General features: G+C 44.8%; 1 protein-coding gene across 7 annotated transcripts in view; it reads left to right on the plus strand.

Moving 5' to 3' along the window:
- LPP (LIM domain containing preferred translocation partner in lipoma) overlaps positions 1-14,248 on the plus strand; it is a 319,665-nt gene that overhangs the window by 146,334 nt on the left and 159,083 nt on the right. For all 7 annotated transcript variants that reach the window (XM_027884103.1, XM_027884102.1, XM_027884107.1 and 4 more), the window contains one exon: positions 1,751-1,863. In XM_027884103.1, coding sequence (XP_027739904.1) covers positions 1,751-1,863 — 113 coding nt within the window. The remainder of the gene's footprint in view (positions 1-1,750; positions 1,864-14,248) is intronic.

Consider the following 14,248-nt stretch of genomic DNA (forward strand, 5'->3'; position numbering starts at 1 on the left):
AAAAAAAATCAATCTTGAACTCTATAATAGCATGAACCAGTAGGTTTCATGGGATTTTATGTATTGGAGCAATGTGATTGTCCTAAATTAGTTTTCAGTGTGTTGTTTTTGAACTGTCTTTGAGCATCTGTATTTAGGATGATACTTTCTTGGGGATTCAGAGGGGGTTTTTTTGAGTCCCATTCATACTCACTTTGGGGAAAATGGGAAGAAACGACTTTCTGGGAAATAACATCCCTGAAAGTCCTAGGGAGAGTTTGGGTCTTTCACAGAGTGATTTGAAATAGAATAGAAAAACTTTCCAGGGCTGCAGACCCCTGTGTTTCCCATGGCAGGTTGCATGGAGATGCCATGCTGGTGGTGCTGCCCAGTTGGTGCCCATGCCTGGAGTGGACTGAGCCCAAGGCTTTGAACAGGGGCACAAGTGGCCCAGAGGACTGCATGTCACAGGGGTTTGGCTCAGCACTTCTCTGACCTGAGCCTGCTCAGTGGTATTTGGGGGTGGTGCTGAGGGCCTTTAGCTGGGAGGCAGTGTGATGCTGCATGGAGATAGGGAGGGTCAGACAGGGAGCTCGTATTTCCTTCCAAAAGGGTTAAAATCCTCCAAAAGCAACAATTCCTATAGATGTGAAATATCACACTTTTATTAATCTGAAACTTCCATGCCAGGTGCTGCACACAAGAGAGCCAACTGCAAACAACTCTACTTTGCAGCATCAAGCTTCATAAGGAGAAATAAAAACATACCAAAGTGGTCCAAATTGCAGGCAGCTGCTTTCCCAGGAGACAAATCCAGTATTAGTGGCAAACACCCCTTCTCCACCCTTAGGAGGTGCTTTGAGAGCGTGGTAGTGTGGTGTGCTCTATCCATGTTTTCTTTCTGTTTTGCGCTCCCATGTCACATGAATTTCTCAAGGATAATTTCTCTCTGCTCCCATCTTGCATTTCTTCTAAGCTGAATGGCTTCATAGCCAGGATGCTGCTTTGTCATCCCATCAGCTCTTCTGGAAGTTTAAGATAAGCAAATGGAAGTGTAGAAATTTTGTTCATCAGCCTCCTTGTAAAAATCCTCCCAAGTTAAAAGTGGGGGACGCTTCTGTCCTTGCAACTGGCCTGTCACGTGGCTGTTGTCGCTGAGAAGACCCTGTGATCTTCCCAGAAGTTCTTTACATGAAGCTATGAGGTTCTGATAGGAAAAGGGAGCTGTAAAGTGTGGCTGCCTGCTGGCAGCAGGGGTGTAGGAGCTGGGCAGCTCTGTATTTTGGGTTCCTGCTCCAGCCCTCTGTGTGTCCTCTGCAGCAGGGAGTCCCTGCTTTTAGATAGCACTTTATAGGGATCAAGAAGAGCTGGCATAGCACACAATGGGAGTGAATTGGATGGGATCCATTGCAAGGTTAGAAATGGGGAGTTCACTGTGCAAGTTTTGTAGTTGCCTGTGGTGGGTTTGAAATGCGACTTTGATCTGTGGAGCTGCTTGTTGGTGCCTTTAGACTTTGTGGCATGTCACCTTTTACTATGGAGTCTGAGCGCCTCTGAGCAATCTGCCAGTGTTACTGAGCTGTCATAGCTATCTCCTGAGGCGGGGGGGCGTGGAGGGTGCAGCTGAAGATTTAATGGTGAAACAATGTGTTTTGTCCTGTGCCATGAAACCAATCGGCAGAGCTGCGAGTAGGGCAGGATTCATCCTAATCATCCATGCCATGGTGTGGGAAATGCTGGTGAGCCTAAATTCTCCCATTCTCTCTTCTAGGGGACTTTCTTCCTCCCCCGCCACCTCCTGTGGATGACCTCGGGAATATCACATCACCACAAGGTGCCTTTCCTCCCCCACCCCCTCTGGATGATGTTACTTACAATGTACAGGTAAGAAGACAAGAATTTTATCCTTCATGCAGAGCTGACCCAGAAATTGTAGAAATGAATGAATGCTAATAAAATGAGGTGGTGAAGTTCTGTGGTTAAAAATCATGTGTCAGGAATAACCAAGTCAACTTTAGCAAGCTGTGTTTCTCAAGCAGGGAATATTTCCATTCAAAACTTGCTGGGCTATTAAAGGATTTTTCCCATCCGGCTTGAATTAGAAGACTAATTGCCTTGTGTCCTTGTGATGGTAGATGGGAGCGAAGCCTTCCCAGAATGAATTGTTTTCTGGAATGGCCATCTCCTTCCACGGACTATGGAGAGACTTCAGGGCAGTAATCTGATCCTAAAAGTGCTTTGTTTCGGTGCCTAAAATTAAGTGAAGCAAATAAGCCCTGGCCCAGGCTTCAGTGATGTCACTGAGACCCTTTTCACCCCCTCTTTGCTGGATTAGATCTTCTAGCTTTGCCATCTGCAGCTTCTAAGATGCATCAGGTGATGATGGCATGTCCAAAGTGGATGTGGACATACCCTGAACAGCTTTGAAAGGTATGAGCACGTTTGTGCAGACTTTGCAAGCTTGCCTGGAGTGCTGGCTACTGTTGTGTTTGCTCAGGCACGTTCCAGAAAGATGCATTCAGGCTGCAGGGACAGGCAGTCGAGGTGATCAAGGAGTAAAGAGCTGATCTTGCCAGGGGAGACTAGAAAGAGTTTGGCTTGTTAGCTGAGCAAAAGGAAGGCTGAGGAGGGGTATGGTTGCAAATTTGAAATACATTTTGGGCTTAAGCCCCTAATTCAGCTCTGTGTGAGTGTTGGTGAAGAAACAGGAGAGACATTGAGCTTGCCACGAGTACCTTCATGCTGGTGTTTAGAAATTTTATAAGCACTGAGGCTCCAAAGGTCGGGAAGAACCTTCTGTGAGGAGCAGTAAGAACAAAGAGAGCATGGTCTAGGTTTGAGGCTGGTGAGAGTTGTGTAACCACATACCGACAGCCATGTGGCTGCCCTTGATGGCCCTGGAAGATTGTGGCTGTCCTGTGTCTCTCGGTGGGTTTGAACCTGAGAATAGGCCAACAGGCAGACATTAAACAGGATTCAAGAGACCTGACTTAGTTCCTGACCCTCTCACAAACTCTTGAGTCAATTCATCTATTTTGTGCCTCAGTAAAAAGAAAACATTTCACTCCCTCATGGGCTTGCTGGGATCTCTTGCTAGTGGCGAGATGTTCAGATGCTATCACAAAGCCTCAGCCTGTTCCTGCAGTGGGTTTGGTGTTGGAAGCAGCCTATAAGCAGGAAGGGGTTAATGTGGATTGTGTTCTCCCTTGCCAGGAAAGGCTGCAGCCGTCAGGGACATTCGCCAAGTGTGGAGCATGGCTTTTCCCAGCCTTGGGGGAATGAAGTAATTCCCCAGCAAGTGTTGTTCTGTCTTTTATCTCTCTGAGAAGAGTGGACCCTGTGGGAGCTGGGGAGCTTCCAGAGCACCCTGGGAAGACGTGGAACAGCAGGCTCCTGGCAAAGGCAGGGCACTGCCTGCACGGCTGCCTGCACAGGAGCCTGGGTAGTGGGAAAGGGCCAAGGTGCCTCATGGGATTGCTCAGGGTCAGGCTTCCCTGTTGCCACGTACCCAAAGAGGAGCTTCTGTCTTCAGCTCCACATGCCTCCCTCCTGCCATGGGTCCAAAAGTGTGCCTGTCCTTCTCGAGGCTGTCATGGGCAAGTGCCCCTTGGTAGAACCACCCAACAGGATGGCTCTTCCTGCTTAACTCATGAAATTGCTGTGTGTCACACCTCTCTCTCTGGCTTTGGGAAGCTGGGGCTGGAGCTGTGTTCAGTGTTGGGTTTTGGCAGAAGCTTGGTTAGAGCAAGATTCCTTTGCATGATATCCTGTTAGGAGGAAGGTGAGCCGGTGGGTTGTACCTGAACACTCCTGCCTGTCACCACCCCAGATGTACTCTTATGCAGCAAACATGACTCCCTGCCTTTAATCTGTGCTCTCTTGTCACTTATTCCCCTTTCTTTTCCCTTCTATCCTCTGTAGATCAGGAGCAGACAAAAGTCAGGGCTAAAGTCAGGAACCAGCAGGGTTTTGTGTTGCAAGATCAACTCCTTATCTTTCAAGAGCAGCTAAAGCTATGCTGAAGCAAGATGTAAAGCCCAAGAGAGGAGGAAAAGGGCAGGTGGTGATGGAGAAAGCTACTCAGTGCCTTTGTGAAAACAGTAATTTTCACAACTCTGGACAGACATTCTTGTGCTAAAAGAGAAGAATGAGTAGTGACTGTGTTCCTTCTGCTGGGAATCCGTTCTTAGCCCTCAGGATGTGGTTGCCTGAAATCAAGGATCTCATGAGCATATACTGTGCTCCAACAGGCTGATTTTGCTCTCCAATGCCAGACCATTTCATTTCCATGCCTCAGTTTCCCCACTGCTAAATGTAAGTGGTGGAGCAGCAGACCCTCTTCCTGACCATTGACCAGGCCTGAAACTGCTGCCTGGGGAAGTTTGGCCCCTGTGGACCTGGTGAGACCCTCCAGATCTACTCCAGAGTTTGAAATTTATCTGTTGTAGCAAATCAGCCATTTTACCTTAGAAATTTCTGCCTGAATGGCACAGTGCAGATGACAGCTTATGAAATAAGGCTAAAGCTTTTCATGCTAAGTGTTAAGTTGATGAGGGCAGCAGAATATGTGTTTAGTTTATTATCATTCCGTGTGTTACTTTTAGCAAATGACTGAAAGTAGCACAGATTATTGCAGTTAAGGTTGTAGCTTAAAAGCAGCGGTTAAAATAATAATGCCCAGTTTTCATAGGCCTGTTTATCTCTGGATCTCTATTTAGACAGTGGAACTGACCACTTAGGATCAGATCCAAAAAGGTACTTTAGTATCTCACTTATGCTCTGATGGAAATCAGAGGAGGGCTGGGTCATGAAATACCTTTGTGATAGATCTGGTATTTTCTTGTAATTTCTGTTTTTCCATCTAGATCCATCATATTCAAATTCACAGCAGTGCTGGGGAGGAAAGGGGAAAGAAATTTGAACTCTTTTCTTATTAACTGGAATGCTTAAAAAAAAATAGAAAAGGAAATATTTATTTTAAAAAGAGTGTGTTTGGGCTGGGGAAGAGTTGTGTTGGGAAGTTCCCCTTCAGCTGCAGTCAGCCGGCGAAGGCGAGGACTTGTTCCCAGAATGGTGGTGAGGGCGCGGCGATGGTGTGTTTGACAAATAAGGACATGAGCAAAGAGCCTTTTGCCACGTTGGCCTGGGCTCAGTTTGAAAGAGAAAGAAAAAAAAATTCTGGACGGGAAGAAAAATGAAATCACTGTTTGTCGAAGGGAAATAGATAGATCTGGGAGGGAGGGAGATTTTTATTATGTTTTTGCCTTCTAGATTCAAAACAGGCATTCTGCCCAGGCCAGGGAAAGCAAAAGTGAAAAACTCTCATCAGCCACCTCTCAACTGCCCTGTTTGCTCACAGAGAGGACCCTTGCTCATGGCACTGGCAATTTCTTTCTTCCTTGCCACACAGGGTTGCTTAGGGATGAGGACTGTGTGCAGTGGGGTGGGAAGCCAGTCCCTGTGCCCCATCCTCATGAAGGCTGTCTTGAGGGTCATGGGTGCTACAGGGGCTTCAGGTCTCCCCTGGCTTTGAAATGACCAGTTCTCCTTGAAGAAGAGGTTCAGAGCCCAGCATTTCATGTTCGGGCAGGACCTGAGTGGCAGAGAGCAGATATGACCCTCAGCTGCCAGCTTGCCAAGGGCCACCTTGGGAAAACATCCATTTAAAAATTGCTACTAATTACCTGCATCCACTAATGGGTGTGATTTTCATTTGGGATCTGAGATGCTGCTGCAACGTGGGACGGAGGGGATTGTGTTCAGCCGGAGATCACCTCTTTCCCAGCAACCCTTGGCTGTTATCTGTGTGGTTTTTATTGACAGGCCACAAAACACTTTACAAAAGAAATACCAGTCACTTCCTGATAAGGAAGCTGGAACAGGGAAAGTGCTTTGCCTAGGTCACCAAGCTGACCAGTAGCAGGCTAAAAATAGGACCAAGATCTCCTGCATCCCAGAGCAATTCTATCTGCTACATCCCACTGCTTCACTACTGTAAGAACTGCAAATTAATAAGTAAACACCATCAGTGGCTGAACACAGGAAGAATTTGGGTTATATCAAAAAGGATGTGAAGAAACGGTTTTAGGTTGGGGGTTAAAGTGTAGAAATAATCAGACTTTGAACAGTTGCGTGAAGTGCAATATAAAATAGTTTATTATTCCGGTTCTTGTTATAACCACCTATGCTTGGAGGGTCTGCAGGGCTGCAACTGCCCGGGTAGGGAACTATTCCGACATTCAGACCTACTGAACTCACTGGTCCCATCATCCTGTTGTGATATGCAGAAAATCAACCAAAGGGCTCATATTCCTGATGCCAAAGAATTTTGGAAAGAGAAAATCTGAAACACCATCTGAAGGCGTGTGTGCCTTCCTTCACGAGGCTGCTCAGAGGAGACCTGTGCTTGCGCCTGGGAGAAGGTGGGAATGGGTTGATAGATGCGGGAAGCGAGAGCCTCATCCTTGTTACGGAGGAGGCTGCCAGGTGTTTCACTGCCTGACTCCGCTCCCCGCGAGCGGTGGTGCCTCTGTGGGCTGTGACTCACCGGCTGAAGAAACAGCTGGAACAGAGGAATTTTTTTTTTTTTTTTATGTTATTGTTTTTTCAAAATTTATTTCTTCATTTTGGGTACACATATTGCCAGATAGCTGGGGAGGAGGGAGCATGAATTTTACCAATTGGGGGTGCTGCCTTAAATAGCACGTCTCCTGTTCGGAGGCTGGGTTCTGCCTGTGGGTGCTGGGCTTGCTTAAATCACCTGCCTTTTAATGTTTGGAGAAGCTGAAAAGGCCAAAGAGAGCAGAACATGTGTTCAGCCTCCCTCTAGTGCTAGATTTTGTTAATCATCGGAATTATTGGCCTGGGTGTAGGTGCTTGCTGGCGATGAACATTGGATAACACAGGGCAGCTCTCGCTGCTGGCCGGACTGCCTGACTCTGGGCAGGCAGCAGTAGCTCCCAGCAACTCTAAATAAAGCCATAGTCTGTGTGTATTGCATGCCATTCAAGATCCAGCTTTTGCAGATTTCTGGGACTCCTAACCTGATTTATTAAAATCCATGTGCTGAGCATCTGCCTTTTATCTAAATTGAAACTGTGTCCAACAGTATAAATAGATTACCTGGTAATGGTAACTCTCTTACTCAAACCTTGGCTTTGCAGGAATGCTTTTCATCTATCTCCATACTTCTGCCTTCCTCATGTGTTTGAAAAACTGGAATGTGCTGTACTCTAAATTAGAGTTAAACAAATAACATGTATGCTCTCTGTATGCTTAAATGCTCACTGGGTCTCTACATGTCAGTATGTGTTTGCTCTATAATAGGGGTTTCTAGGCTCTAAGGTGAGAAAAATCAGTACTATAACATCTGTATGTGTTGATGAATATTAGGATGCATGAGAGATAAAATGCATGTTTTTCTCACGTGTGTATATTTGTATACCCTATATGTACGAGAAATGCATCCTGAGTGAGGATATAGAGCAGACCTCCACATTACTGGGAACAAGCATGCACATTTTTTATGCTGCTTTTTTTGCCCCTTTTTTTTGGGTAGCATGACCAGCAGATCCAGGATCACAAGGGAAGGAACTCTGAACACTTCTATCAGGCAGCTCTTGATGCAACCCATCTTATACGCATGTTTGTTTTACAGTGCCAAACCACATTCTATTTTAAATCTTTAACGAACCTCTGTTCCCATCTATGTAACTTTCCAATCCTTACTCTCTTCAGAATAGACAAAGATGCTTATTATAAACCACAAATTTTACTGAAAGGGTAAACTGGAAAAGTTTTAATTGTATGGCGTAAGCGTGCCATTCATCTCCCTGCCTGGCTGTTAATATCTTGGCAATGTTATAATGCAAGACAGCCTTTAATAGCTGAACCTCTCAGCAAGGACTACAAAGTAAGCAAGGATCCAAACAGTTAACTGTGCTCATTATTTTCATCATGCTTATTACTGTGTTATTTAATGTATTTGTTATAGTTTACTATAGTAATCCAGCACTCAGGATGTGCTGGGACCTGCACTGGGCACACTTGTGCCTTCTTTGGGAAGAGGGCTGTAACTGAAACTGGGAGATGCTTTCAGAGATGGAACAGGACAGTTTTTGATAATCAGCCAGACAGCATGATGAGATGAGGGAACAGAAGAAAGCAAAAGCCTAATACAGATCATGTGTAAATAAGGATATAGGACCTTCTAAAAAGTCATGAGAGGAAACAGAAAGGTCAAAAGTATTGCTGATCAGAAATAATGATCAGAGATGATGAAGGTAAATCCATCCCAGGTTAAGACACAGCACATGTGCTGGCTTGGGTCTGAACAGAAGGCTGTGGTCCCCTGGTGCTGGGCCTGATGTTAAAAGCCCTGGTGGGCATCTCCTTAGTCCTGTGGGCACGTCTTTGTGGGCTACTGTCACACTGCCAGTGCTGGAGTCAGCTGCAGTTGGCACCTGCAGAGAGGTAATCTGTAACCTGGATTATCCACCCGTGGATAATAGAGACATGAATGTAGAAAGTAATGGGGGAAGCATGGAGAGCATGCAAAAAAAGCAGGCAGTTTTATCCTTTCAGAGCTAGTATCAGCAAGTGGCAGACAAAAAGCCAGAAAATACATCATTGTATCCAAGGTAGAATTATTTAAGCAGAGGGAAAATAAAAAGATAATGAAGGTGTGGGAATTCTCCCATCAAAGTAGAGGAGCTGTGTGATGGAATGTTAGATAACATGACCAATGCAAAAGAAGTTTCCATTCTTCTTATTTCTGAGTGCTGTTCAAATCTCCTGTTGGATTAGTAGGTTCTAGGACAAATCTCTTGGGTTGCTGCTGTCTCAAATCCTGGGTAGCCTGTGTTGCATGAGGGAACTGTAATGCAGCAACAAGCAAGGCTAAAACAAACAGACTGTCAGTAGCAAGAAGGAATGCTAAAAATTGCAGAGACAAATTATTATGCCTTTTCTATGAAGCTGGTTGGGGTTGGAAGATGTGGTTTAGAAAGTCAAAGTCTTTCCATGCAACTTGGGCATGGTGGTAGTTTGGAACATGACAGAGTAGACAGTCCGATTTCCACCTTGTTTTTGGTGCTTAAAGTACTATGATCCTTTGCAGTGTAGAAAAGAGCTTTACTCAGTAAGAGAAGAGGAAATAGAGCCATAATGACTGGAGAAGCTAAATTCGGGTTTACAGCCCTGGAGTTTTTCAAAGAGTAAGGCAAACTTCATCCTATTTTTGATGGAAATTCTATCTGGCAGTAATGAGATGTGGATATAGAGAAGTTGCGAGATCATCTAATTTCCAAGAATGGAAGTGGCTGAAATGCAGGTTCCTGTCTCTGTTTTTCAGTTTCCATTGCTGGGGAAAACCAGCTTCAGCTGCCACGAAGGGTGGTTTTGTTGTTAGAAAATGTTGCCTCTGTGAAGAGTGTGCAGCACAGGAACTGAGCAAGCTGAAAGGTAGTAGAAATATCGGTGAGAAATGTTGTAGCCAGAACTGAAGGAATTTGTTCCAGACATGATTTTAAGTGTCTTCTACCACTGAGCTCCATCTTTGAAGGACCGTTCTCCACAATTGTATTTTTCAGTTTGATTTGCTGATGAAAATGCATGATGTTGATTAGCTTTAACACACAAAAAAACAGGTAAGAGAAAGCATCTGGAAAACATCATATGATGTTTTTAGTGTTGATGTAGTGGTGTGAGAAGTAAAATATAAATGTTTGGGAAAACTGTAGCAACTCCACGTATTGCTGAAGCCAGCAAGTGACAGAGGCCCTGTAAAAACTCCTTTTATTCAGCAGTCCTGAGCTACAGCTCCTTCATTCTCCGTCTCCTCATCTCCGTGTCTCTCTTTTGCCATGGAAGCAGTCTCATGTCTTGTCACATTCCAGGTCTAGCTTTCTTCAGCTCTGTTACTCCATGCACTCCTGAGTTGCTCTCCCCTTCCTCCCCCTGTCTCCGGCTCTGCAAATTCCCCCAGTTCTGACCTGCAGAACCTCTCTCTGTGTGTTCCCAAAAGATGCCACTGCTGAGATCTGTGCAGACAACCAGGTGTCCCATGGGTGGTGGGAGGGCTGCCATCGGGGAGCAGCGTGGGGTCAGTTCTGAGGTCAGATGAGCCTCTTAAAGACACTTAGGTAAGGAATACACTTTCTTTGCAGGAGTAAACGCCGTTTGGCTTCTTATGTGTACTGGAGGCACTACGTTTACTGATGCATGAATTCTTATTGAAAGACAGCAGCTTACATTCATTTATCTCCATATGGACAGTATCAAATGAAACTTTAGGGTTCATCTGGGAGGGATCTGCACACTGGGGATTCTCGCAGCAGGAGTTTGCAGCCGTCTTTGGGCACCACAGTTTATTTGTTGTTCAGCTTTCTGTGTAATTCAGGTCTGTTTTCTTAAGCTGAGGTTCTCACTTAGGAGATGTGTAGAACGTAAGGTGTCTAAACGAGGAGACTGTTGTTAAAAAAGAAAGAATACCCCATGGTCTGCCAGCCAAATCCAATACCAGACACACATCTGGCATCCTGGAAGGGAATGTAGAAGTGGGCCTAATGGTTTGGAAAATGAGATTGCATATTTCTTGAATGCAAGAACCTTCCTCAGTGAATCAGAGCTGTGGGGTTTGCCCAGCAGAGGCTTGCCTGGCCCATGGACTCCAGCCATTGACCACTCCAAAAACATGTAGGGTGAGGCAGGGTCCAGACTTTCCTCTTCTCAGCTTTGAGACATATAGTAGATTTTTAACATGACTCATTTCCGCAGAAGCTGAACCCAAGCCATTGACTTTTATGTAGTTTTATACATCCATTTTGCTGATATTTTTCCAGGTTAGCTGGGAATCCTTGCAAACATTTTGGCACTCACCCCTTCCTATTACAACGAAACAAGCAAACAAACTCAGAGAAGTATGTTATTATATGTTTAATTTCTGGACCTGGTGCTTACTCAGGCTGTGAAAATTGACTGGCCAATTTTAATACTACCTTTTTTTTTCTCAGGGGTGATTTCCTAGTAGCTTTACAGCCCGTGCTCAGGAATGCTTTCGCAAATTCAGAGAGGCTTGGCTGTGTGCTTAAACTTCATTAAAGTTGATAGAACTTAAGCACACGTGTAAAATTAAGCATATGCTTGTGTTTTATACAGCCTTTTTGCAGGTGACACAAGCAGCTGCATATGGGTTTCCAATATGTGATTAAATTCCAAAAGGAGTTTTTAAAAACAGTTTTAGTCAACCTTAATTTTCTGAAATTGGTAGCTTTAACAAAACCTATCCTTTTTGATTAAAATTGCCTGAGACATGTGCCTTTTAAAAAGCTCTTTATTTAACTGTCACAATATTCAGTCTTGTGTAGGATAGAGTTTGTTCATGTAAATTTAATTTCCAGTTAAAGTGCTGCAAACACAAAGTGATGTCAATAGATCTTTATGGATGTGGCAGAGCTGTTTCTTTCTCACCTCTGTCGATGTAGGGGCCAGGCAGAGTCATTAAATTGTCAGCTGTGCCCTTCTGCAAACACAGATCATAAAGCTTTGCCTGGTCACCCAGGGAGACCAAAGGCATCAAGCCTTGATCCACAGACATCAAGAGATGGAGAAATTTTGGAAGTTTGTTTTAACATTTAATTATGTGCAGTATTACACAGAAATGAATATCTCTGTTATTTCTAAATGGAATTTCTTTAGCTTTGACTTCCCAACCTCTGTATGTTTTTCTGGTTTGCTGGGTTGGACAGTCTCCTGGTATCTGGCATTTTCATTCTGTGAAGCGGTTTAGATATTGCTGTCAAGCTATTCAATCTCCTTCATAGGTGAAACCAAGTGGGCTTTCTACGTGTCTCCTTTGTAGCTGTTTCTGCTTTTCTGGGGCATCTCTCAAGTTTTTACAGTGCTGCCTCCCATACTGGACACAATGTGTCAGCGCCAGACTCACCACAAGTGTTGAAAGGAGTAAAATCACCTTCAGCTTTTCTTGCTTTCCTTGCTCCTGGATGGCGCGGCACCAGGCAGGAGACAGTGTTTGGTGTGGTTTTCCCCTCTGGGGTATAAATCCAGAGTTTGGGGGCTGGGTCTGACAGATTGCCTCGTGCACAGGCAGGTGTAATTCATGGCTTGTCAGATACGTCCCGTGCTGTTGGAGGCATCCTCCTCTTAGTCCTTTTCTTATGCCAGAAAAGGAAAGACGATCACAACTTGGCCAGGATGTGGAGATGAAGGGAGTCTTTGGTCTTTGACATCACCGTTGGATCTTTTATAAATGTAACATTCATGTTGTATGACTCAGTGGGAAGGTCTTCCATTATTGCACTGGACACTTAATGAGCTATTTGGTTTCTACATTGATTAAACTTCACAACCGTATTGGGGTAATTGGTTACTCTTTTATGCTTCCCCTTGAAGGCAGATGATGAAATATCTGCTATGTTCTCCTATTTCTCAGTTTTTCTGTAAGCAGCAATACTCTGCAGGGAACATCAGCTCTGCTTGATGGCTAATTAAACATTAATTTGTGACGATATTGGAGCAGATTTTAAGTTGGTGGGGGAGTGGGCAAAGAAAGGGGAAACTTTTAACAGGCACCATAATTGTCAATAATGAGTCCTAATGTAATTGCATTAATTAAAAGAGAAGGGATATATCCCCTGCTGCTGTAAAGTTAGTTAAAGTCAGTGAAAGTCATGCTGGGTAATAAGGACTTCATGGCCAGCTGTTCTTGCCCTGTGAATAAAGAGGCAGCACTGTCCTGCTGAAAGCATAAAGAAAAAAATAATATATCCCACTTCATATTGTATATTCTGCTGATGAACAGGAATATTTCACTAATTCAATTTAATTCCCAAGGACGAGTGATTGTAACTCCACCCGGAGAATATTAAATTGCCTTAATGGAAAAATAAACTGGTTTTATTCTCCCCCTTCTTTCCCCATCTTCCCCATTCAGTTTTCAAATAACTTTATGTGCCTCCTTAGTTTATTAATACACTTCTCATCTTGCTGCTGATTTTGCATCTGGTAGCACTTAACACAGACAAGACTCCCAAAGCTTTTGATCAGACATGTTAAGTAAACTCTCAGGACTGTCGGGTCGGCTGCTCTGGCAGATGTCGGCTTGTGGGACTCCTCCTCTCTCTTCATCCCCTAACTGTTCCTTATCAAATCCATCCTGTTGCTTTCATGTGCTGAGGATTACCGTGCCTCTTCCCCACGTACTAGCTGGCCCACAGTATGAATATCTTCTGTTTGACTGAACAGCATTTGCCATTTTCCTGTTTCTCAGTGTAGAGGCCCAGAGAAGCACTATAGTTTCAAAAACCACTTTTAGCTAACCACAGACTTCTTTCCATGGGCAAAACTCAGTGATCAGAAGCTCTTTACTCCTGTCACATAACTGCCTTCTGTTGTCCTCAGAGGTGGGAAGAGGACAGGGAATGTTGCAAATCCCCTCATGGTCTGTTGTCCATGTCCCAGCACAGCCAGCAGAGTTGTCTGCTGCTGGCCTTTGTCCCAGCGCTTCAGCGGAGAGTGTCCCAGGCCATGGAGCCTGTTGGCTAAACTTCCGTGATGTAATTCCATCCTTTTTTTTTGCTTCTACCTATTCTGCTTAATCTCCAGGGCCAAATCCTCTTGAGAAGTCTGCACAAACCGTGGGTGTTTGTGGCAAAATATTCCCTCAGTGTTAAGGGTAGGAGCTGCTGGCAAGGCAGTGTAGTCCTGGGCTCTGCTGCATGTTCACACTGTGCATGCTGCCCCCGAGCAGAGCCGAGATGCTTGTTTTAGGATTGGGGCCCTACTCAAATTAAGCAGAAGGCAATGGCTTATTAAACAGTGATGAAGATGACCACTGGCCCACAAGCCAGTGCTTGGCATGTCAGCATCTCAGATCCAGCCTTCTGGTCATGTGAAGTTTTGGCCATCCTGCAGTGAACTTGCAGGTGGAGCTTGGATTTCTTAGATTTTCCTGGGCAGGGGCTTGTTGTCTTCTGGTGTGTTTTGTCAGGGCTAGGACGGCAAATACAGAGAATTATGTGTCCTTTAAGGAGCTGGCTTGGCCCAGTGGGTTAATGTCTTTAACTTGGTAGCCTGAAGGGAGCTTGGTTGTATCTGCAAGTTGCAGCACCACACTCCCACCCCTCTACCTGCTTTCTCTTCCCAGGGCTGGTATCCAGCTGACAATAAGCTCCTTGGGATGAGGATGTTTCCTAGGTATTGTATGTGAGCAGAGCCTGTCACACTAATCTCTAGGGAAATATAAGTCTTC

Source organism: Empidonax traillii, unplaced genomic scaffold (genome assembly GCF_003031625.1).
Source record: "Empidonax traillii isolate 1590-97213 ecotype Southwest subspecies unplaced genomic scaffold, ASM303162v1 scaffold138:size3245559, whole genome shotgun sequence".
NCBI classification, from domain to species: Eukaryota; Metazoa; Chordata; class Aves; order Passeriformes; family Tyrannidae; genus Empidonax; species Empidonax traillii.